The sequence below is a fragment of the Anolis carolinensis genome, chromosome 4 (genome assembly GCF_035594765.1).
Source record: "Anolis carolinensis isolate JA03-04 chromosome 4, rAnoCar3.1.pri, whole genome shotgun sequence".
Lineage (NCBI taxonomy): Eukaryota > Metazoa > Chordata > Lepidosauria > Squamata > Dactyloidae > Anolis > Anolis carolinensis.
The window spans coordinates 148,700,718-148,726,729 of NC_085844.1; the positions used below are offsets into that span (position 1 = coordinate 148,700,718).

Below are 26,012 nucleotides of genomic sequence, written 5' to 3' on the forward strand. Positions count from 1 at the left end.
TGTTAACTGAGTGCTTTTGTGTAAGATTATCAAGGATATAAAAACACCAACATATTATTGTCAGTCTTTTTCTTTCCTCCTTCCTGCTTGTGTCCAAGAGCAAGCTATGTATTCCTTACTATGGATTTCCTTCTCATCTCTGATACTGGTTCAAAGCATTGAGGACAATGGGTCTCGTGCAAGCAACAGCAAACATAAAAACATGACAAGCTTGTCGTTCAGTAGACCATGTATTCCTGTGTGGGGTCTATATCTTAGAATTCTAGAGCTTACTATTATTCAGCTAATGTTCTGTCATGCAGCGGAATGACAATGTGGGGCTTTCTTTGACATTTTGGTGTTGCAGATCAGCCTTAACTTGTTATTTATATGGTTTCTCTTCAACTGTGTGCATACTGATAGTTTTGCTACTTATAAGGGGATATATAAAGCCTCTAAGAACAAAGAAAATATACTTGTTGTATATAAAGAAGCCTAAGCTATCCTACTATGTTGCCATACCTAGATCCTACATTTGAATGAAAGGATTAAAAATCTGGATTTAAAAATATTAATGATGTCATATGGAAATGAGAGGCATAAAACATTGATAGTTACCATTGTCATAGAATATCCTAATATATCCAAACCTAATTCACATATGTTTTAAATGTTCCCTTTTCCTTTTTATACAGCGAGCACAAGCAGTACTACAGGCAGTGACTGCTGTACAGACAACAAATACTCCTATAAGTGGAACTACAGTTAGTGAGAGTGCAGTAACTCCAGCACAGAGTCCAGTCCTTAGAATAATTATTGACAACATGTACTATCCTGTAACCCTTGATGTTCTCCACCAAGTAAGCCCTTCTTTTTGTGGGGATTTTTTTCCATTGCTCTGTTAAATGTAGGGCTAAGAAATAATGATGGTAAATATGAAGCTAATGCTAGAATTGTTAACTCATTGACTTTTAAGGTTACATTTTTTAATGGGAACATCACACTTTTAATTGTATCTGGACTGTAATTCGAAACTGTAGGAAAACTCTACGCCATGAAAATATGTTAATCTGTCATGGTTCTGTAGAATGATAACATGACTTTTTGGGACATCCTAGAAAAAATGATAACTTGGTTGTAAGACTATTGCTCCACCCACTCCTACTCTTGATATTTCTACCAATATTTTGATGGGTGTATGTATAGTACATTATGGACACAGAGTGTTCACTGTATGTTAAACTTGAACAGTTCTATATTGGGACCCTTTGGTTTAAAACCAGACCCGTCTTTATAGAGTAAATTTTTTGAAATTAGTGAGACTTATGTTACTTGACACTAATCCCTATTTACTTTATTCATGCTCTATCCTGAGTATTCATGTTCTATACTATGAATAAGGGCCCATCTTCAGGTGCCACATCTGTCTGTGCTTATCTAGAGTAGCGTAGTCTGGATCACCACTGTGGGAGTCTGCATGGCATGGTGCCAAGCATGACCAGCAGTGCCGAGCATAGTACAGTGCCACTCTCTCCCATCTCCCTCTCGTCCTTGGCTTATATGTGACCACTCGACATAAAGTTGCTGATGGTCATTACTCATTGCGTCCACTAATGTTAGCTGGAATGACATGAGAAAGGGGAAGGAGGAATTTCTCCCTCCTTTCCCCCCTCCTGTCTCTGATAGCTCCATCTAATGTCAGCGAATAGAATGAGCTACAATAACTGTCAGCTTTGTACTTGGTGGTGGTTACTAAGCCTAGAACGAGAGGGAAATAGTAAGTGTCAGCCCCTGCCAGGCCTGGGAAAAGCAGGATGACTGAGTGAATGGCCATGGCTTCTTCCAAATCAAAACCCGCCCAAATGGTCATACCACCACAAAGTGCAGGCAAGCTCCAGAGCTTCCCTGAAGCAACTTTTTAAATATGGGACAAGGCTGTGCTGGCCCCCCTCATTTGGCTTGTGTTAATGAGGCCTAGGTCTTGATCCAGGCCTTTGTGCCTATTCTTTTGTTTACTCTGTCTTACTATTACATTTTAAGGATACACAATCCTTAATTAATGTTTTAATAATGAGGCATGGAAACATGTGGAGGTCAGAGTCCCTTCATCCAAATTGATTAACTCTACTTCACATTTTTTAAACTTCCTCTCTTATTACCCTGTGCTGATGAACTTGCCACAGTACATCAGTAAGAACAAAATTAGGAAGTCTTTAAATCATATCAGGATGCTGTTGCTTATTCACATTTTGGTGACATACACGTCCTTTTTAAAAACGGTGGCCCCGTCCACACAGTACCTTAATCACGAGAACTCCTGTTTCAAAATGGGTGATGGCTAGACAACGTCACTAGAAAACTCGTGTTATTCACTACAAAGGAGGGAAGCTGTGGGATAAAAAGGTCTCCTTTTCTCCTGTTTCTGACTGAAATATGTGGATCTTCTCATGTCTGTGTAACCCTGCATGCCAGAAAACATGTGTTTTCCTTCCCTTCCCCCTGTGGAGAGTGCTCCAGCTGATGCCCTTCCCTTTTAAAAAGCCTTAAACAGCTGATCTTGATTGGGCTGTCAAACGGATACACAACCAATTGAAAAGAAGCACAGCCATTAGAACTCTCTGAAGCTCTTTAACACTGTAAGCAGGACTTTAATAAATAATTAGGGGAAGGGAGAAATCAGGTGGAGGTTTTTTTAAAAAAAATTCCTGTTATGCACAGATCTGTATATGCGCAAATGCAAATATGTTTGTATTCATTCTATTAGGATGTGTGCATATTCGCATATATGGATCAGCGCATAATTGTATACTTTAAAAAACCTTCAGGCAGGAGTCCCCATCTGCCCTCAATTTTATCCTGAGACACAGAAGGGAGGACAGTGAGGGAAGAAAGCTCAGGAACGGCAGGTCAGTGTGGGGACCTGCTCTGAAGTTCCGGGTTTTGTGTGTGTGTGTGTGTGTGTGTGTTTTTTGCCCCTCTTAGAAATCCCGTGATTTGGTGCTGCCTGGAAATGCTTTTGGTTGCTAACCTGTTTATCTAGCCACAACCAATTAGTTACGTGATTATGTCATTACACTAATTGCATGAAGGGCATACAATACAATATGTATGATCCCATACCATTGTTGCTAAGTAGAAGTGAATTTGCAGTTTTTAAGATAGAAGCCTCTTATAGGAACAGGCTATAAAGATAATTAGGATCCACATGGCCCCTGATTGGTTTGTCTTAGTTAATAAAAGAGAGAATAAACTTTAAAAAAAGAAAATATTGTTAAAACGTGTATGCAAAATTATTCTGTGAAGCTATATTTGTAGTATTTGGCATTTTGCTTTGTAGATTGAGCAGGTTGGAAGGTATTTGTCTGTAATGTAGGTCTACCTACTTTAGATAGAGTTTCAAAATGATGGACCCAATTTCAAGACAGTATATTTCACAATGGCAATTTGTTAAAATTTCACAAAAAGTTACAGATGGTTTAATGAATAACCACGTTCTCAGGTTTTACTAACCATTTTGAACCAGAAAGAAATTTTAAAAGCAACTTACTCAAATGACAAATACTTCATTAGAATTTACGTTGTGAGGTCGCCGTCTTGCAAATGACTGGGGCTAGGGGCTGTTTGTTCCCTTGGAGAGGCATCTAGGAATAATCATAGAATCATAGAGTTGGAAGAGACCGCACAGGCCATCCAGTCCAACCCCCTGCCAAGAAGCAGGAAAATCACATTCAAAGCACCCCCGACAGAAATTCTTATGTCCCACCCTTTCAGGTGGTCAGAGTTTCATTCACTGCAAAAGATACAGTGATTTCAAATTGGATCCATCTTTTTTTTAATTTCTTTTTGATACATCATAACAATTAACTATTTTTGCCATACATAACTTATTTCAGTATACATTGTTCCAAAGGTAACTATTTCTTAAATGACATTTTAAACAGTCCTTAGAAATGTATCACCCTCCACCCCCACTCTCCCCCCATACCCCCCACCCCCCTGGAACAGCCATTCAAAATTGTCAATACATCATTTTAATCATGTGGAACGCCTGGTTCAAGGTGCGGTATCTTTCGTCTCCGTCTATTTTGTCGATGAGAACAGTCCATTTCCTTAACCAGTCTTGATCTTTTAGGCTATTTGTATATATTTTTTTCTTTTGAATGATGAAGTCGTTAATTATTCTGATATATAAGCTCACCAGGTTTCTACATCCCATTTTGTATCATCCCTCCATCCTCGGGCTATCGTGGCTTGTATTGCGGCTGTCATATATTTTAGAATCTCTGTCCAATTATTGTTATCTTCCCTTACCTTTACTGTGAGAGACATGTATCTAGCTTTGTCCCATATTAATTCTTTCCCTATTATTTCTTCCATTATTTTTCTTATTTTTCTATAGAAGTTTTGAATTTTTCTACAGTCCCACCACATGTGGGAAAATGTACCTATTTCCCCACAGTTATGCCAACACTTATTTGAAGTATTTCCCGTTATGTGTGCTACTTGGAGTGGGGTTCTATACCATTTAGATATTATTTTCCTTTGGGTTTCTTTAATCCTTATATGTTTAATTTTATGAATATTGTCAATCCAAGTCCCAATTAATTTCTCAGTGAAGTTTTTTTCCTGTTTCCAATTATCTATAATGGTTATTTTTGTATTGTAAGTTAATGTGATTAGTACATCATACAATAGCCCAGTTATTCCTTTATCTATTTCTATTTTCCTTTTAATTATTCTATCCAGTGGGGTTTCAACTACTTCTCTTCTTTTCATGGCCTGGGCTTTACTGGACAGACCTAACCATGCTATCTTTTATTTTATCCCACTTTAATATTTCTCCTTTGGGATTCATGATGTCCCCAATCCTTTTGAAACAGTTTTCCTTCAGTGCTCTAATTAGATTTGTGAATGTCTTGTCCTTATTTTCCAATGTTTCTAGTGGGAAAGGGTCAATTTTATTTATTTGTAATTTATTTTGCCATTTTTTCCAGATTAACAACATTGAAAAACAGGGGCCCGCTTTTAAATTCTTTAAGTCTTTTCTATCAATTCTCTCTCCCAATGATGTTCCCCTTTGGCAATTATTTGCTTCCTTTTCTATTTGCACCCATTTTTTTGACCCTTCCAATTCGAATTCTAATAGCCTTGCTAACTGGCTTGCCTCGTAGTATATTCCCAATGAGGGAGCTCCCCAACCACCCATTTCTTGTTTACTATAGTATAAAAAGTTGGCAATTCTATTTTTGTTTCCTCCCACTACCCATTGTTTGATAGAGTTATCCCACTTCTTCAACAAATTGGTAGGAGTATTCACCGGGAGGGTTTGGAACAAGAATAAAAATTTTAAAATTTAAATTTTTAATTAATTGGATCCATCTTTTTGCAAATATATTTATAATATATTTCTGAGTTCTTGCGTGGAATTTAAAAAGCATAGTCTTTATTATAAGAAATTCTCATTGAATTAACTTTCTGTAAGGTGCAATACTATAGAACATTGTTTTCTATCCCTACCAGATATTTTTGGCAATCACTAATATTATATACTTTAAAAACATGTGTTTTGAATTGGAGTAATACTACCTATATGAAGAATTGGAAGCTAATTAATGAAAGTGTGTGCCATAATATGTCCTAAGTTCAGAGATTTCAGAAGATTAGCAATTATTAAGACAACTACAACTCTGAAACCCTTTAAACATGATTTGTTGTGTGTAGATTTGAGTAATCATACATTTTTATTTCTCCTCAACAGATATTCTCCAAATTTGGAGCAGTTCTGAAAATAATCACATTCACAAAGAATAACCAGTTTCAAGCATTGTTACAGTATGGTGATCCAGTAAATGCTCAACAAGCAAAACTTGTGAGTACAATTGTAATTTGTTCTATGAAACCTATGTTAGTAAATATAGATTTACAGTTGCCCCTAATTATCTGTGTGAGATTCGTTCCAGGATCCCAATGAATACCAAAATCAACTTCCCACCCAGACAACAAATGGCAAAAGGGCTGCTTTCTATCGGTACGCCTTGTGTGTCAGCTGCCATAGGAAGATACTCCAGTGTGGCTCGCTAGTTTACCGTAATCCCACTGGGATTTCACACCAAAGAGCCCTCACTCTTCATCCTTCCCTCCTCCTTGCTGTCTTCCAGTCCACCTCAGTGTCTTTTTTACCCTCAGTAAGGGAGTGCCACAAAGCAACTTCTGCCACAGAACTCTTGTGAGGCCACTGTAATATAGGCAAGGTAGAGAAAAGGTTGATATTATATATGAATGTTCACATCACATAGTTTTCAGCTAAAGCTTAAGTACCATATTGAAAAAGAGGTTGATTATAAATCAAATAAATAAATGCCCACTTGATCTTTATACGAGGGTTATCCAGAAAGTAGATCACCCCTTTCCGCAGCTGCACATCGTCACCAAAACGCTGCGTTGAGGACGCAAGCGGCAGAGTTTTGTGGGGGAGGAGTTGTCAAGCTCATTCATCGCTATGATAAGTGCCTAGATTTGAATGGCGACTATGTTGAGAAGTGGTATTTGGGTGTGGCTTTCAGCTGCACTTGGCATTGGTCTTAACTACCACTTGTATGTCGTCTTATCACTTATGTTCTTTGTCCTTCCAAAATGTGATCAGACAATTAAAATTCTTCGCTTCTCATTTAGAGGCAAGTGTTAATCATAGTTGCGGGGACATGAGAGAAGCCTCCCACAAGGATGGTAAAAACATCAAAACATCTGGGCGTCCCCTGGTAACGTCCTTGCAGACGGCCAATTTTCTCACACCAGAAGTGACTCAGGTTGTTCCTGACATGGGGAAAAAAATCATAGTTTGTCTTACTTGTTATAAATTATAACATGCAGAAGAAGCTTCCTTACATCCTTTAGTGTATTTTGTTTTATTTATAGAATTTATCAATATAAATATTTAAAGGAATAAACAAACTTGCACAATTTCATTGAGATATTGTCTTCTCTCCAATGACTACCATTATTTGCTTTAATAATATCCACCATGCTTTGTTTAAAATTATTTGAAGAATATTCTGGAAAATTTATTTTCTGAATAGCTGCAATTTCTTTAAGTAGTTATGAGCCAAATCAGCTCTGTTTACATATTTTGAACGTATGGTAAACGAACATATAAAAAGAGATGATAATAATATCTTCTCCATCTCCAGTCTTGTTGCTCTCTATATGAGCTGTGGGAGAAAAACTTTCTGTATACATACTACATCCATATGAGTTCAGTTCTGGGACCATCACAAAGAGGAAAAATGTGGATGATCACGCCCCATAATATTACATGGTATCAACATGAAATGGTGCTTTTACATTTGCACCATTTACTAATTAGGGGTGATCCACTATCACTGGAAATCGTGGCGGGTCCATTGTTTATGGACCCTATCCACCCAATCAGGATATCCAAAATATTTAAGTCCTGAGTCACTTGGAGAAGGTCCATGTGCAGAGGAGGTTCTTCTATTCAGACGTGAAGGATAACAATGGAATCACTGGCAGGCAACTGGATGAGTTAACATATTCTTCTCTTTGCATTCAATACATCTATGCATATCAGTGAATAGGGCTGTGGGATAAAGAACATGTGGATTTTGTAACCTGATTGTTGAGATTATTCATCTAGTCACAGAAATGCTCCTTTTAAGTTGCAAACCAATATGGTTGAACTATTTTAGCAACCAATTAGTATGCACAATTATTTATTAAATTCTGCTATATATGAATTGCAAAATTGAACTAAAGCAAGCCCTCTACCTTAAACTGAGACTGGAGCATATTGATGAGGCTTTCACTTAAACTCACAGCATTTTTCTTGAGGATGTGACCATTTTACTCGTAGATAATTTCGTTAGCATGAAAAAGGCTAATTCAGACCTTTTTCTTTTTCTTTTACTAAGAGGGAATGACTCAGTCATCCCAAAGTGGATGCTCATATGAACAAGAGAGGAGGGTGAGGATGTATGAGCCTATCGACCAGACCTGCAAAACTTGTGACCCTTCATGTGTTTTGGGCTTTAGCTCTCAGAATTTGTGACCTTTGGACAAACAGGCTAGGGGTTCTGTGAGGTGGAATCCCAAACACCTCAGGGAAGGACACAGATTGTGCAGGCCTGCTGTGTAGATCATGATTATATCCTTACAGAAACTCATCTATTCTCATTGAGATTTTGTAAGTGTCCTTTGCCAAGCTCAGAAAAAAATTAAGTGTTCATCATCATTAATACTGGTATATGTGTAAACCACAATTCACCATTGATATCTATGCAGATCATTTAACAGGCTTGCATATCAATAACATTTTAATGTACAAGAAGACACTATTTGAATAGATGTAGCTGTAAAAGAAATAGTATGAAAAATTACAGATATAAGGCAAACTGTAAAACATAAATGTTTTATTAAAATTCCATCGGTGATAAATAAAGTAGACACTAATTTTAGAAGTGCATTTCATACTTTCTGCAAGGGAACCACTGATAAAGCAGAACATACTTTAATGAATACTGGGATAATGAAATGAGATAAATCCAGAAAATGGATTCTTATCACACTATGATTGGCATCCTGTTAGTCCTATGGAGACACATAAATTTCCCTTATGCCTGAATATTTCCCCTTTTAGCACTGCAAAGATTGATATTCCTTTCCTCTCTCTGCAGCATCCAAAGCTCCCCCTTACTCCAATTCTCTGTACAGCTTTTGAAGCCTTCTCTACAAGGACCCATGGCAAATTTCAACAGTATTTATATAATCATTTTGTGTCTGGCTATGTGGTTATGGGGCTTTGTAGACAGGGAGGATTGCCATGTGGGTGGGAGCCTTCAGAGGCTGTATAGTAACTACAAGGTAGTATATGGCTCAGTCTAAGGTAGGTCTACATCCTGAACTGTTGAGCTATGCTGAGCCAGGCAGAATTACAGCCTATATGTTCATTAGCATTTGTTACCTTTAGTACTTTCTTGACCTGTTCTCTCTGACCTTGCAATAATTTCCCTACCTATTTTATGTACTGCATATGTAGCTGAAATGCTGGGTAACACTCCACATGCCTTGAAGAAGTAGGTTATAGTTCACAAAAACTATTCTTTAATAAATCCGTTAGTCTTTTTGGTGCCAGAGAACTTTCGAATTTCATTTTGAAAAGCATCATTAGCAATATCCCTTGATCTCTGACAGAGAAAACACCTATACTATCATAGGCTATATTTCAGAAGAAGGAACTAGCAAAACCACATCTAAATATTCATTTCCTAAGAAATCCTTGTGAAATTTATGAGGTCACCATAAGGCAACCTGAAGGCACATGCATCCTACATCACTGATAGATTTCTCAAAGCATACAGTCTTTGCACACTTACTTGGGAAATAATGGGCTTATCCTAAAATGTTAGTTCCATTGTAGTCACCATGCTGGGGGTGGTTGTTGTTTGCCTTCACGTCATTTCTGACTTAATGGTTATCCCAGAATGACCCAATCACATAGTTTTCTGGCAAGATTTGCTCAGAGAGAATTGCCTTTCCCTCCTCTGAGGCTAGCAAACTGGTGTATTCAAGGTCATGAGGTGGTTTTCATGGCTTACTGTGGATTTGAACTCTTTTCTCAAGTCAGTGCAGATCCCAAAATCACTACACCACACTGGCTCTCACAATGGAAGCATCCCTATGAAAATAATGAAAACCTGAATGTCAGGTTGCAACATATAGTGTGCTAATTTAGTCATCTTTCAATGCTACATTTAGTACCCTGACGTGAGCACAGCTAAAACAACCTGTTGCAGCTGAGATGCTCCTGGACTAGTAATGTGCACCTCCCTCTCCCTTTAGTGCTCCCCCAGTGTTTTACCCCTCCTATTAGACTTCCCCTCCTCAGTCCCATATCTTCTATGTTAACTGTGTCTTTTAAAGAGTATTGTTGTTGTTGGGTTTAAAAAAAAACAATATTTTTTATGTCTGCCTCTCTAGGGAACTGTGTTTCCCCATCTCAGGGTGTGTGTGTCCCTCTCTGTGCTGGTAATGGACCGTAATAAAGTTTTGACACCCCACATTTAGTATAAACCTTTCTTCCCAACCCCTAAATTGCCTTATTGTGAGCACTACCATGTGAAGATAGTTTCAAAAAGTAATCCTACAAAATGTGTGTTAATTTCCACATGAATAAAAACATTAGAATATTTCATTTGTCCTGATACAGCTCTAAACATAGGAAACTAGCAGCTGATCTGGTGTAATGGTTACAGATGGCATTTTCACTGTAAAATTCTTATTTAGCCTCTTGAATGGGGTCTGGTTGAACAGAGGGTATGGATGTTAATACATATCTACATTAGCAAAGTGCATCAAGTTTTGATCAGTCCTTTGCTTGATTGGAAAAACTGAATGAGTTTGATTATCTTTAAAATGTAACAATCAATTGGGGTATTACAATTCTTTCTTTTGAGTTACATCTGATTCCTGGCAAGCCTGAGGATCGGTAAAAGGGGTTTCAGTTGAGACATAGTGGAAACTGCAGCTGAGTTTTCCTGTATGTGAGAGAATGACAAGAAATAATACCTATTCACAGATTGTTCTTGGTGTCTTTTGCAAGGTGCTTTTAATCCCATGCTTGATTAATTGGAGGAATATTCTTAACAGGGACATTTTAATTGATTTGCAGTGTTTTATTAATTCAGGCAATGCAAGGCTGCAATCCCACGCCCATCTTTTTGGAAATAAACTCCCATTCAACATTTTGAGACAACCTTTAAGTAAATATGCATGGGATTGTACGATGAATGGTATAGCTTTGCTTATTAATAGTTAATTCTGAATTGAAGAAGCTTGAGCAGTCTTCATAAGAATATTGTCAAACTGAAAGCTATAGAAATATTGTTCGGTTGTTGAGTGTTATTAGTGTCTTGTTGTCTTCAGACAGACGTGTTCAGGAATTCAGTCACCATTCTCTGATTAAATTTGCCTGGCACATAGTGGAGATATTCATGTTGGCAGAAGCTGTGTTCCATAGATTGGGTTGGTTTCCTTGAAATCTCAAAGCAGATGGCAAATGTCTATATCATCTAAGAAATGCTAATTATGTGCATGCATGTTGTGAGATTTTTTTGTGAATGCCTCTTATGAGCAGATTTTTTTCTTCACATTTTGTATTTGCAAAGTTATTCCCATTTTTCTTTCCTACATTTTTATAGGGAAATAATAGTTCTGCAAAATTACCTGTGTATACAATGGTTTCTTGCTAATATGTATTGTCTTGTGCCAGTTATTCTCTCAAATGAGGTGGAATGAGGTATAAATACAAACATTTGGGGTCAGTATTGTAATTACGAACATTAACATGCATCCTGTACTAGTTGTTTATACTGAAATACTGCAGCCCTGCAGGAGGTAGTCATAAAATGCCATGAGCAACACCTGTGATATTCATTATTTTTCCACTGACCTCCAATGCTTGTATTTGTATCCAATTTTTCCCCACTAAAGATATCACTGTGTAGCCAGCTATATTCATCTCTGCCTCAGTGGAAACTTTATTACTGAAATTTAGAAACTTATTTTGAAGTTGAAAATTTGGACATGTGCACCCTAATTAGCAAGGTATAGGAGGTTGGGCTACTGTTGATATTGTGATGATCTTTGTCTCACCAGACCAATACAGAACAATTTTTCTACTTTATTTCTGATTGAAGGATTTTTATTTCTCTTGACCTCAATCTAAAACTCTCAAGATAGCATACAACAAAAGCAACTTCGGAATGGGGTAAACAATAAAAGTGATTTTTGAAAGTCTTAAAATGTAAATATAATAAGTTAAAAGAAGACAGGTTAAAACTTATTAAAATAGCTCCATATGATTTCACACCATGCACATGTGAAGATTCATGTAAATCTGCCAACTTAATAGAGATTTCACAGAATATAGGTGTTTTGTTTGTTGGGTTTAAAACAAATGACCACAGCCACTTTAAAAAATACTGTCAAGAGAGCTGTGATTTGTTAGCATGCCCATCACTTTTCTAGATATCCATATGGTTGTAGTATGATAGACTTAGTATGGCCAGAGATATTAGAAGATAAGTTCCCTAGATGATATCAGCTACCTTGTGGATTTTAAAGCTGTTGCTGTACTGTTGGTGGGTGTCTTTATGTCACAAGAAATTTGATTGTTAGATTAGGCTTGTCCAACCTGTGAGCTACGTGCGGCCCAGTTTAGGACACTTATGAATGTGGCGCAAGACAAAACCCAGGGAAACCAAAAGTTTGGACACTCCTGATACAGATCCTTTGTTGAAGATTGTAGCCAAGCAACTTAATACTTCAGCATGCGTACACAGTCCTGCAGAGATCAGTGGAAGTTTTCCCCAACGTAAGTTAAACATTGGGGGATTCTTTTGTGTTCGGTAAACTGTATAATCTCCTCAATCAGTGCAAAGGTTGGTAAGTTTACCAACAGTGCCTGCTATCTCCCATAGGCTTCTGAGAGGTACAGGGTTTTTTTTAGAGCTGCAGACTTCCCTAGTTCTTGGTTCATCAGAAATTGATATTCATAGGCGTAATACCAATGAATCAAGACTCTGATTGTAAAGACTTCTATAGATTTTTTTTCCACATATTTATCACATCTTATGTCATTGAGCTACAAACCTTTATCTTGAGCTTTATGAAAAAACAATGGTATTTATTTTGTTTATTCAGAAAAAAACAATGCAGATGTCCATGTACACACAAACTAGGAAGCTCTAATTGCTTTTATTTTGTTAACAGTTTTGGCTGATCATTCTGTAGCCTTTCCATCTCTATATAGCATTTCTGAGTCAAGAAGACAAGGGGTATGCTAAGTTTTTCAAATGTAATTGGATGATAGATTTATATGAAAATATTGATATATTTCCTGATTTATTTTAGTCCCTTGTTTAACAATACTAAGAATTTGGCACACTTTTTCACAGTTGTCACACACTGTTGAAATTGTTGTTGTGTTTTATACCCCATCAATTCAGACTCTGTTGAGAGAGATATACACACACACACACACACACACACACACTTTGTGGGATATTTTCCTCTCATTGTGTATTGTGCTGAATTGTATTAGCCATTCATAGCTCATTTTACTGAATTTCAAAATATTCTTTCAAATTAGCTATTTAAAGACCACATAGGATTTCCTGAATAGTTTGGTGTAATCCACAAATTTAGCTATATCTCTTCACATTCTGACTACAGATAATTTCTGAATGATAGTGGCCTAATTCTATACAAATATATACTTGTTTTTCTTTCTATTTCAAGAATGATCAATACACCCATTCTCTTGGTTTATTGTTCTTCGTGGTTACCAGTGAATAAGAGACTTTGTCTTCTTACCAAATTTTTACAATTGCCAAATTTTAAAAACAGAAAGTTGAATTTGTTGCTTCATTTAGCTAAAGATCTTCTGTAGTACATGACAGTTCCTCTATAGGGTTTTTTTTTTATAAGTCTTCATGAACCTGTCTTCGAGATACCTGAAAGTGAATTTGAGGCCCCTTTCCATGTAAAGCATGCAAACCCTCTCAGGAACTTTTGATGAAAGGACTTTAGCAAGAGTAATATGGAAGTCCCAATGTATAACATTGGTCAGATCATCTCTATATTTTGTTGACCTTATGTATGCATAATTATAGTTTTAATCATTATTTACATACTTATCTAGGACAGAAATTAGGCTAATTGGGCTATAATTTCCCAGCTATTATCTCTTCCATCTGCCTTGTTAAAATCAGTGATACATTAGTAACTTTCTAACCCTCCGTTATGGAAGGTAATGTTAGTGACAAACTGCATATTTTTAGAACAAATCTTTCATATTTCAGTTAATTAAGAACACTTAGATATATGCTGTCTAGAATTATTGACTTTTAAATATCTATCCTGTACCCATAGTCAGTCCTTGTCACCCTTGTGACTCAGTTCTTCAAATAACTTCCCCAAGGTGAAGGAAGAGATCTGCCTAATCTTTTTTAAGTGAAGACATTTACACATAATAATCATCTGCTCTGCAATGTCTTTCTTCTTCCCCCCACTTAAAAAAACCCCCAAACATTTGAATGATAAATAGCGGTAGAAGTTTTCTGTATCTATTATAGAATCTTGTTTCCCCAAGTCTTCCTCATCTTGTGCTTTTTTATTGTCAGATTATTTTGCTTTGCCAGTTTGTTTTCATTTGACCAATTTTCCGCATTTTAAATGAAACCTTAAAACTTCAGCTTTTAAAAAGTTTTTTCAGTCTATAGTATACTTTTTATCTGAGCTGCTTAAATTGTATCCAAGCATCCCCAACAGTTTTCCTTTAATCCTTTTAGTTATGAGAAGCTGCTTCTTTTGCAATTAAATGCTAACCATATTGGGTTTTTTGTATAGTTTTGCACTTACATATTCATTGAACTTGTTAGCACTGCTTGCAGAGATTGTTCCAAATTGTTTCAACAGAAATTTACATTACGAAGCCAATGTTATGCAAAGCAAGAGATGTCTGAGTCTGTTTCCAGACACAGTCCTTTTCTTGTTTTCATTCTCTTTAAAATGTTTTAACTTAGTCCTTGGGGACCAGGTGAAGTCACAGTTCACCTATTCTTGTATTTTCCCTTATTTTTGTTTTTAATTATCGTCTGGCACTTATACATTAATAAGTGATATACAAATACAGTAGAATCTCGCTTATCCAACCTTCACTTATCCAACGTTCTGTATTATCCAACGGAGTCTACTCGTGTCCGACTCTGGGGGTTGGTGATCATCTTCATTTCTAAGCCGAAGAGCCGGTGTTGTCCGTAGACACCTCCAAAGTCATGTGACCAGCAATTTGTTGTAAAACATGTTTTGGTGCATAATTTGTAAAATCATAACGTAATAGGCTTTTCCTTAATCCCTTCTTATTATCCAATATTTTCACTTATCCAATGTTCTGCTGGCCCGTTTATGTTGGATAAGCGAGACTCTACTATATTACAAAATAAAGCCATAAAAAGAGACTATATACACACCTTAGGAAAGACGGGGGAGGGGATCATCATTCTAGGAAACTTCATGGAATCATGATTTCAATAGAAGCTCCAGAAGGCTTGTACTAGTTAGAAATTCCCCAGAGTCGGTAGAATGACACTGTTTTAACCAACTTGGAGCAGCAAAAACTCTCCTGATGAGTACAGATTCTGAACAGACATTTGTTGGGAGTGACTTGTCAGATGTTCTCTTAAGTAATCTAATCATTTCTTTACTCATCTCAAAATTGCTTTGACAATTTTAGTCAGGCTAGCATCAGTATTCCCTTGGTGCTAAATTACTTGCTGCATTTGGGAATTTCACCCATAGAGATTATATGGAGGAACTTATTCAGTTCACCTTTTTTTCTTAAAAGAGCATTATGTTCACAACCTTATATTTAACAACAGCAACAATAACAACCACCACAACAAAAGCTTTAAGAGTTGAGACAGTTTCTTTCAAATTATTGTTGTGGAGAAGGATATTAGAGCTTTGGTTATATTGCTTGCTATCAAATGTTGCCCAGGTGTCTTAATTCACCTACTGTCTTCCTCACCTCTGCTTTGTTAGAAAGTTTTGCCATGTTTTCTGAACTGGACAGTTATTCGGCTGTCAGTAGCTATCTCTTTATTTTGCAGTGGATTAGGGTGAATACTTATTTATTAATTTAATAGCTAGATTGATTGAATTGTGCAACTAGTGCATGGTTCAACTTGGAAGAACATCAAATATGTTGAGAAAGGGATTCCCGATATTCAGAAGAACTTAAATCATTGAATACACACTTTACAGTATGAGTTCATACATAGATAAAATAGATGTTTATTAAAACTGAAGTTTGAATATCCTAAATTTTAATGCACTGTTTAGGAATGTCTGCCATTGTTGTATAGCTCATAAATGCAACCTTTCGAAATGTCTCATTTTGTACATAACACAGGAGTGACTGTAACAGATGTAATGATGTAATTCTCATTAAAATATAATTGTTGATATCAATAGAGATCTCATCAATTCTTGTTAAGTATTAGATAACAAAATTGTTGATGGAGGCAATCCTCATCTATTCCTGAATTTGCATGGGAGTAACAAAAGGAAATGAATCCATTGATGCCAAAGCTTAGCAATTATACACTAGAATAAGGACCTAGCAAAGTGTGCAAGAAAAGTTCTAGTTTCATCTCAAAATAGCTGGCTTTATGAAACTTATTTTTAATTAATTTCAAGTATGTACTTAATTTTCTCCATCTACAATTACAAATTCTCTTGTATAGTTTAATTAATATTTTCCTATTCTTCTAGGCATTAGATGGTCAGAATATTTATAATGCCTGTTGTACCTTACGGATTGATTTTTCCAAATTGGTCAACTTGAATGTAAAGTACAATAATGATAAAAGTAGGGATTACACACGTCCTGACCTTCCCTCCGGTGACGGCCAGCCAGCTCTGGATCCAGCTATTGCTGCTGCATTTGCAAAGGAGACCTCACTTCTAGGTATGTTTCTGTTTTTTCTCTTTCTCTAAGTATTCCCATTATTTTCAATTGTGTCATATGGAAATTACATTAAAATAAACTTATCCACAAAATAGAAATAAATAGGTCCCAAGGCCTAAGAGCTGATTATTTCATTGAGTAGGCGTTTGTCTTTTTTCTTTTTTACTAATTCTGACTTAATTCCTTACTCATGTTAATACCGTTTTGCTCAGCACTACCAATCTTTTTAGTTTGAGTATCTGCCACAGTGTCTTCATTTGGAACACTTTTATTCCATTATAAAAATATAATTAATGTTCATTGAATATCCTTTTAGCATCTACTAGACTTGCTAATGCATATGTTGGTTCATCATTATTCTTTGATGAAGATTATAACACCATCTTTTGGTAGTTTTAGACTTTGCTTTAGAGTTTCAGACAAATGTTGTTCCATACACAAATTATCTATTTTTATAATATCTTCATCTAGCATAAGTCCAAGACAGTTTGTGTGAACTTTTTAACAATGGTTTATATGCAAATAGTGTATAAAATCAATATTTCCATGTTTTTTGTAAAAACAAAACAAAAACCCAACAACAACCCCAACTCTGTTATTTCTTTCAGTGGAATCATTTTCACAGTTAGGTGGTTTCAGGGGGTTTTTTCTAGAAAAATCATGATAGAACTGAACTGATTACTGATTTTTTTTCAAAAATATTAATCTGACAATACTGATACAGCATATGAATATATGTGAAATTCTCAGAAGTATTTTACATTCTGGGATGTCAAGCACTGTGACCAAAAGAAATTCCTTGACAAACAATCACCTAACTGTTTTTGGCAGAACATTCTGGAGGACGAAGATTAATAAGATCATGTATTATGAGATGATCTTTGAAGTAACTAGGCACCAAGCTCAGGCATGAAGACTGGCAGCCAAAAGTTTAACTCATGCACAGAAATAGACTGATAATGAAAGCATTTGTTTTAGAACTGGTGAAATTGGTCTCTGTATCTGTTTCTTGACAGCAACCCAAGGATTACAGTTTATATTACCTGAAAAGTAGATTTTAAAATTGCACATATAATGCATTGGAATAGTGTGGTATACAAGTCCTCAAAGGAAGCCATAAAGGAAAAGGATGGTCACTGATCTCACGTTTATTTACATTTATTTACATTATTTTTACCCCGCCCTTCTCACCCGTAGTGACTCAGGGCAGCTTACAACAGTCGGCAAAATTCCATTGCCCCAAAACACATTAAATAAAACAGTAACAAAATCAATAAAACAATAAACAATACCAAAGTCAATTAAAAACTATATTAACCTCTATTAAAACACGAATTATGAAGTGTTAAAATGCATGTGTAGTTGCTGTTGTTTGAGGATGCTGGGTTCCACAGATTCTGTTTAGGCATTTATTAAAAGTGCTAGATCTGGTAACACTCCCAAACTATAAAATTGGTCGTTTAAGAGGAGTGCATGTCCTTTGGGAACAGGATGAATATCTTAAAGTTGAGAGACATTGTTTGATACACAGTGTATTTGAACAAACTGGTCATACAGATTTGTCCACCAAACAGATCCTGACCTCCTCTCAGTGAAGCATTTGTACTACCATTGAGTTATAGACACTCTTGTGTCGTCAGCACATTATTGCAATTTTGCTGCTACTATCTAGGGAGACGCAACACAGGAGAAAGTTCTGAAGCCTTTTCAATAATTTTAAACATTTAAATATTTGAAAATTCCTCAATCACATCATGTTTTGAAGAGCTGAAATTTACTTTTACCGATCTGTGGTAAGGGCTTGCATATGGCAAGTTTTCTTACTTTAAAACATATTAATCTTTCTAGTATCTTCATTGGGGTAACAAATTGCATTATCAAGGTAAACAAATAAATATACTTTTTGCTTTGTGCTGGTGAGTATTGCTTCAAGGGAAAACACGCTGAACTGTGAGTATGTATATAGGTCATTATGCATGAAATACAAGTATTTCCATTTCACATGTTTGTGAGACTCAATGAGAATTAGGAGCGAGATGGTTATTTTGACTAAATGTGTAGATGTACAGTGATTTATTGACAAAATGCAGTTCTGGTAAATTCTGAAGTTTTGATAGATACTTTTGAGTCTCCACTGCCCATGTTCTGCTGGTTAGATCACTACATTTTTATGCATTACTTATTTGGAGTCTTTAATGCATCTAATGTACATAAGGCCATTGCTAATTCTGGGTCTTTTTAAGGGTCCAAGATTAGAACATTAAATTTAAACATAGGATCTTTGACAATATACAGTCATATGCTCTCTTATTCATTTGCAGCAATCAGTTGTTGACAATGTAAGGTGCCTACCCTCTCTAATGAGTATTTATCTTCCTGAAGGAAAAAAACCCCAGCAACAAATAGAAAATCTTGCTTTTAAATTTGTTGTCAGGAGGAACTTGATTTATTTAATCATATACATTTTACATGTTATAGAAGAAAATTACGGTACATGAAATAAAAATTTGACTGAAATTTTTCTGATACTGTTCCTGTATCTTAAGTATAGTAACATTAGCATTGTGCTGTGATTTAATCTTTGGGGGGCATTTAAAACTTTGCACATTCAGAACTAAAGGTAAATCTAATGTGCATTTGGATTATTTAATTACTGCTGTGTTAGTTATAAAAAGATCAATTTCAAAATGCTTTGTGGCTCTTTCTTAATAATTTCATCTTGTAATAAAGAAATAGCATTGAATTCAAGTAATATTAACTCTCTTAATGACTTCAATGAAAAATATGTGCATAAGAAAAATCATTCTTTTAGGTTATGGAATTATAAAATAAGCATTGTACATTCAAGCTGAGGCAAATAAATTGTGCAGTGCTTAAGGTGACTAGTTCTTTTTCAGGTAATGAAACAAGAAATTATATGGTTTTCCATGTAATTCAGTAAAATGGAAAGGGGAGGATACAATAGTAATACAGTACTTCATTCAAGAAAAATCTTAAAAGTTATTTAGTAGTTGACACTCACCTTATTTATATGGGAGGACAGAGACTGATTCATTAGAATTGAATGAAAAAGCTTTAAACTAATGAAGAATAATTTTCAGTTATCTGTTTCACAGCATACATTTGATTACAGTATGTATTGATGTATAAATTGAGGGCAGTTTTGAGGTCAAAATTCTGGATTTTGATATGACCTATGAATAAGTCAAGAATCATTCTTCAGTTGGCCAGATACTCTTGGCCAGCACCACTATTTCTTGATCCAGACATTCAAAAAGACTAGAAATGATTCTATGGCAGAGAGAGTAGAGGTTTGGTACATATTTTAGGTTCTTCCAGGTTATACTATATTTTTACCTTTCACCACTATACTCAGAGAAGGGATTGTGTCTTTTTTATTAAGACTTACAGAACAGTACTCACCTTGAGCTGTGAATAAGGCACATCAGGTTTTAGGATTTGTTTGTTTGTTTTTTACTAAATTTTCTAGACTAATACCTGAGTATATAGGGTATGTTCCAAGTCTTTTTGCATTCAAAACAAACTTTCGCCCTATGTTGAGTTAGGATGTCTGAATCATTATCCTAATCTGTCATGGGATCAAGGAAAGGCAAGGCATATTTCTGGTGCAATCTGGCCTGCTCACACTTGGTGTTATAAAATAGAGAGCCTACCACTCAAAACTCCACAACATTTGATTCATAATATGGGCAGTCCCTGAGTTATAAACATCTGACTTACAAATGACTTATAGTTAAGAATGGGGGTGAGTCAACAGGAAGTGAGATAATTCTACTCCTAGAAAGGGAAATTCACTCTTGAAAGAGTTACCATGGGAAAATGATGGCTCCACTGAAGTTTCCTCACAAATCCTTATTTCTGCAATAAGCCAATTTTTTCAAAATTCAATTTTCACAGAGACAGAAAGTGAGGTAAAGTCTTCTGAACAAGGGCACAGACAGCAAAACAAACACTACAGGGGTGTTTACCCTTCTCTATGCTATCCAAAGCTATTTACATTTGGCTGGAGTTATACTTAAGAAATGTACCTGTTCTAACTTGCATACAAATTCAACTTAAGAACAAACCTACAGAACCTATCTTGTTCATAACTTTGGGACTGTCTTACTGCCTTTTACAGATTCAGGGAGGGTGTACTCTCTCAGCTTGTAGCTGTAGACCAGTGATTTCTAAAGTGGGTGCTACTTTCCCCTGGTGGGCACTGCAGCGCTCCGGGGGGCGGTGATGGCACCTATTAGGGCACGGGGGCGTGGCCAGGGGAGGGGAGGAACCTCTTCCCAATTGCCAGAGACAGAGCTGAGCACCTGAGGCGCCTGTTAGGACACAGGGGGCGGAACTAGAGGAGTGGGCATGGCTTCTTCCCAAGAGCCCGAGACAGAGCTGAGCCTCTATACCTCCCCTGAGAGGCCTTTTAGTACTAAAGGGCGGAGCTAGGGAAGGGAGTGGGGCCTCCTTCCAAGAGCACGAGACAGGGCTGAACCCCTGAGGCGCTTGTTAGAACACGGGGGCGGGGTATAGAGGTTCAGCCCTGTCAGGCACTTGGGAAGAGGCCCTGCCCCCTCCTCTAGCCCCGCCCCCTGTGTCCTGGCAGGCACCGCAGGACAGGGATAGAAGCTCAGTCCTGCCTCAGAGCTCGTAACTCCACCCATCCCAGTTCTGGCCGTCCATTTGTGGTCCAGCCCACCTCCCCCTCCCAGCCCTGCATCTTGGACTAGGGGAGGGGCTCAGCCCTACCCTCTTGAGCAGGAGCCACGCCCACCCCTCTAAGCCACGCCCCCCTTTCCAGGGGGCGCTGAGTAATATTTTTTCTGGAAAGGGGGCAGTAGGCCAAATAAGTTTGGGAACCACTGCTGTAGACTGTAGCAAGCTGAGTCTAAGTTTAGAAATTCATGCAGCTGAACAGCCAATTCCTGTTCAATACGAGAAGCTCAATGGAGAATTTTGGTGCTAATAGAGAGGCACAGTATGTTCTGAAACATAGCCCTTGAGTAGATAATCCCCACAGAAGAATTGATATACTTGAGACCATCCCTATTTCTAATATATTCTGCTGCAAGAATTCTACCACAACTGAGTGCCACAGCTGCCTCAGTATCAGCTCAAGGAAAATAAGGGAAATTATGATTATAATTTCCCTGATTTAGAAATAAGAGCGCAAGAATTCCATCATATTTTCCCTATCCACAGTATTCCAAGAGTGTTAAGAGTAATTGTCTAACTGTTGTCATCAAGGCTGTATCATCACAAGTGATTCTATTTGGACAGCTGCTTTTTTTTTGGGAGTCAACTCATCAGGGTGGAAGGATATTAACTCTTTGACTCCAAGGGAGATACTGTAATTGTAGCTGTCAATTCATCATTCATTCCTAATAGAGCATTAATACAGCCCCCATCCAGATCCCTCTCAGCATGAGGGTCTTTTCAATGGACAGTACATTCAAAGATGGTTCAGTCAAGCCATTGATTGTAGACAGCATGTTCTTAAGATAATTCATTTTAGAGGCAATGCCTTTCTTCATTGATAATTTATTCCTTTGGGCCTATAAACTGCCTCTCTGTTACAATGCTGGAAGATTAAACTGGATTAGATTACAGCATGACGTTAGTTTATTTTGAAATTAACCAAGAGGTAGTATATTCCTTTCCTCTGTAGGCACCCCAATATTATGCTTTGGAATAATTAAGGGAGTGATAGCCAAGTCTCAAAAAAAGCTGATCAAAAGTTGTACAGAAAACTTTATCAACATTAAATCGTTCACTGTTCACATGTTATACAACTTCTCTTATATGTACATACACTGAAAATTCATTCTACAGCAAGCATATCAATACTATAGGGTTGTTGTATGTCTTTCGGGCTGTGTGGCCATGTTCCAGAAGTATTCTCTCCTGACGTTTCGCCCACATCTATGGCAGGCATCCTCAGAGGCTATGAGGCATGGATAAACTAGGCAAGGAAAGGAAAAAATATATATCTGTAGAGTCCAGGGTGTGGCAAGAGTCCTTTGTCACTGGGAAGCCGGCATTAATGTTTCAGTTAATCACCCTAATTAGCATTGGACAGGTTTTGTCTCTTGCCTGGAGGGCATCCTTTGTTCAGTCATTAGCCGTCCTTGGGACTCCTCTGCCCTCAACAAAATTATTGCCTATTGTCACAGTAGCAAAAAAAAAAATTCAAAACAGTAAAGTATTATATTCCCAAACATTTCTGATTTTAGCTTACATATCCAAGCTAGGAGAGTTCCTAGCAGAGCAACAGACAGGCTTGAGAGGTGAGAGGCATTGCTTTCTTTCATCTCTACTTCACTATCTTCTATCTAAGGAGAACTTATCTGATGACAGTCCCCAGCCATTCTGTTTGGGCTGCTTCTTTATGGAAGGGAGATATTCTGGCATTCCACCTGATACTAACTTCTTTCTCATCTGTATTTTCTGTAATACATAAGACATTTTGTTCCTTGAAAATCTTCTATTGATCAGATTTAGGTTTTAGTACAAATTCATCTGCAGAATTAAATGGTAGAATTGCACACCTATGTAAGCAATAGAGAGACAAAGAAGAGGAGCAAGTAAGTAGTGTATGGTTCAGTTTGTTCATTCCAAGACAAGGCTGATGATCCAATGTGTGTAAAATGACAGTGGTGACTAGGACTAAACACATGCCCTTGTGCTGTATTTACATGTTCTTGCTTTTGGGGCTTTAAGTAATAATGAAACAAAAAACTATTTTACCCAGTATTATTCTAAATGTGGCAGTTTTGCAAGGGGGTAATTTAAAGAGTAATTTAAAATTTAAGGTTTTTCAAGATCACTGTAAGTCTCTTTACCTCCATGTCACATATTTATACTGGGTTTTTAATAACTAAAACTTAAAGACTGATAGTGACATATTATCACCTTTGGGTGAGTCGGAAGACCATTCACTTTGTGATGACTGAGTAATTCAATGCTTAAGGAAGGTTCAACATATTTTAAAGTGAAGTAGTCTTCACACTTTACATTTTCTCCCACTTATATGCTCTCACAAATCATAGTTGCCAGGGATTTCATCCAGGATTATTTAAGCATGATAAAGATAGCATAATAATGACTTTCCAAGACCACCCTAAACCAGGAACCTTCTAGTTGGAAATGAAACAAGATAAATTGTCGGGATGAAGTTTGTTGAGTTCTTACTTTTTTGGAGAATGGTATTAGATGAATTCTGCAGGTTATAGCAGGGTTTTTTTTCTATCCGAATTTTTTTTTATATAAGGACATTTTTCAATTAGTACATAAGGAAACTTTGCAATTAATAATTTTGTAAAAGTTTAGTTTTTAAAACATATTTTGTGATGAACCAGTACTACACTATACTATGGGCACTATGTTGGCTGTAGTACTGCCGCACAGTGTATGCACGTTTTTCAAAAGTTTCCAGTCTTGATAATAATGTGCCTATATTTTGGGCAGCTTAACTTTATTATGCTTCTGGTACATGTGACTTTTCTGTACAGTATATGTAGATTGTAAATAAAGAATTTGGTAGAAAAGGTGCATTCCTTATTACTCATTATCTACAATGTGTGTTTCTGAAGACATTTGATTCTATTTCAATGTTAGGTGTGGTGATTAGCCTTACAGCTTCTAGAGATAGATTATTGATGGCTAAATACCTCTCTTTATTATGGATGTTTTCACTGTATTATAGCGAGTATGCAGACTAAAAAATGAGGTTGAACTCATCCAATCCCAGACCTATGGAAGCTCAAAAACCCGTGTGTCTTATCACGACAGCAGATTGAGAGCATTTCCTACATTTAATTTTTCTTATATGATAAACATATGTCACAGACACTTTCATATAAAATTTACTTGACTAGATAATGCTAATCTATTGGCTAGAATGAAACATCATTGAGTAATCAGCAGTTAGAAAGGGGGGGGGGAGAAATATCTAAGGTAGATTACATTTAGAGTAAGTGACTTAAGTAAAGACTTCCTAATAATATTGTTTGTGTTGATGGAACCATTAAGCCAGAGGCATGCAGGATAGATAACAGGGTTCATTGCACCTTGTGCTAGAATACTAGATAAGAAGACGAAGCTTCTTTTTTTCTTGACTAAGTGAATTCATTGTAATGAGTTGGCTCCTCCATCTAGCCAGCAGGAATATTAACCTCCAAAGTTTGTTTTTCAGAATTAGGAATACAAAAATATTTTGCAAATTGTCTCATCCTTGAATTTTATTTTGCATATTTTAAAGGGGGGCTCCTCAAAGGGTTTTCTTGAGGGGGAGGCAGCAACACAATGTTTTGGGGGTGATAGTTTTGTTATTTGAGATAGTAGTTTGTACTTCAGAAACATCAAGTAGCGATAATGGCAGAAATACTGTTTTTGTTGGGAGACTTGTTTCTTTGCTAAGAAGTGTCAAAATAGAAAAGAGTGGGGGGGGTCTTTGAAGAGTGGGGAGAAAAAAAACTGTCTTGTAATCATGAAAAGGGTTGAAAGTATTCATTCTCACAGATGAGTGAAGCTATATACTTGTACTCTAATTCCTCCAGGGGAAGGAGGGAGAAGCAGCCTGCTAATTCTTTTTCCTTCTACACCACCTTTCTTCACTCTTCTTGAAAGGGCATAGGAGTTTAAAGGAAGAGAAAACTGACAGACCACATTGTGAAAATGAACAAGTGGATGCCATGAACAGAGGAGCAGAATCAACATAGCACTCTTAAATTAGACTATATTGGAAAGACTTGTGTGTGTTTCGTAAAATATGCTTTATTTTAAAATTAGGGCTTCCTGTTGCAGCTGTTCCAGGAGCGCTGAGTCCATTGGGTATTCCAAATGCGGCCGCTGCTGCTGCGGCCGCTGCCGCTGGCCGTGTGGGGATGCCTGGAGTTTCATCTGGCGGAAACACCGTCCTCCTGGTTAGCAATTTAAATGAAGAGGTCAGTGAACTTACGTCTTCATCCTCTTTCTTTTGCCATCCTTCATTTTCAAAATTTCTTAAATACAGCTTTACTTTCAGCTTGCTTCTCTGTGTTAAGGCCCATTATTTTTTTCATGCTACTCCAGATTGTTTTACAGCTAGATGCTAATAAATGGTTTCTGTTACAGTTAAATAATATTATTTTCTCAGGTAGCATCTTTTAAAATTTCATTTGCTATTTGCCTACCTATTTTTCCTAATAAAAATATGGTAAATATTGCATGTAATGGGTGTCTTTTACTTTATTTTTGTAAGAATGCTGATCCATTTTGCAAAGTAGATCTTCTTTAAAAACACCTTCTGTTCTTTGTCTGCTAATTATTTGCTTGTTCATTTCATGCTTACATGTCACTGCATTTTTGTCGTATTAATTTATGTGAACGACTCTAACACGTTTTTCTTTGAAGGTTCTCCCAAAGATCTTGCCGTGGACCTCTTCAGTCTCTCTTAGTAATTTTATCTTTCCTTTGCAGTTTCTATTCATTTTTTCTACTT

The 26,012-nt window shown here is 36.7% G+C and overlaps 1 protein-coding gene across 4 annotated transcripts in view; it reads left to right on the plus strand.

Annotated features, from left to right (window-relative positions):
- The window catches only part of ptbp2 (polypyrimidine tract binding protein 2), an 86,593-nt gene that overhangs the window by 55,158 nt on the left and 5,423 nt on the right, over positions 1–26,012 (plus strand). For 2 of the 4 annotated variants that reach the window (XM_008109220.3, XM_062977976.1), the window contains exons 6-9: positions 675–839; positions 5,738–5,848; positions 16,330–16,525; positions 25,322–25,476. In XM_008109220.3, coding sequence (XP_008107427.1) covers positions 675–839; positions 5,738–5,848; positions 16,330–16,525; positions 25,322–25,476 — 627 coding nt within the window. The remainder of the gene's footprint in view (positions 1–674; positions 840–5,737; positions 5,849–16,329; positions 16,526–25,321; positions 25,477–26,012) is intronic. The other 2 variants (XM_062977977.1, XM_062977978.1) reach the window with 1 other exon arrangement.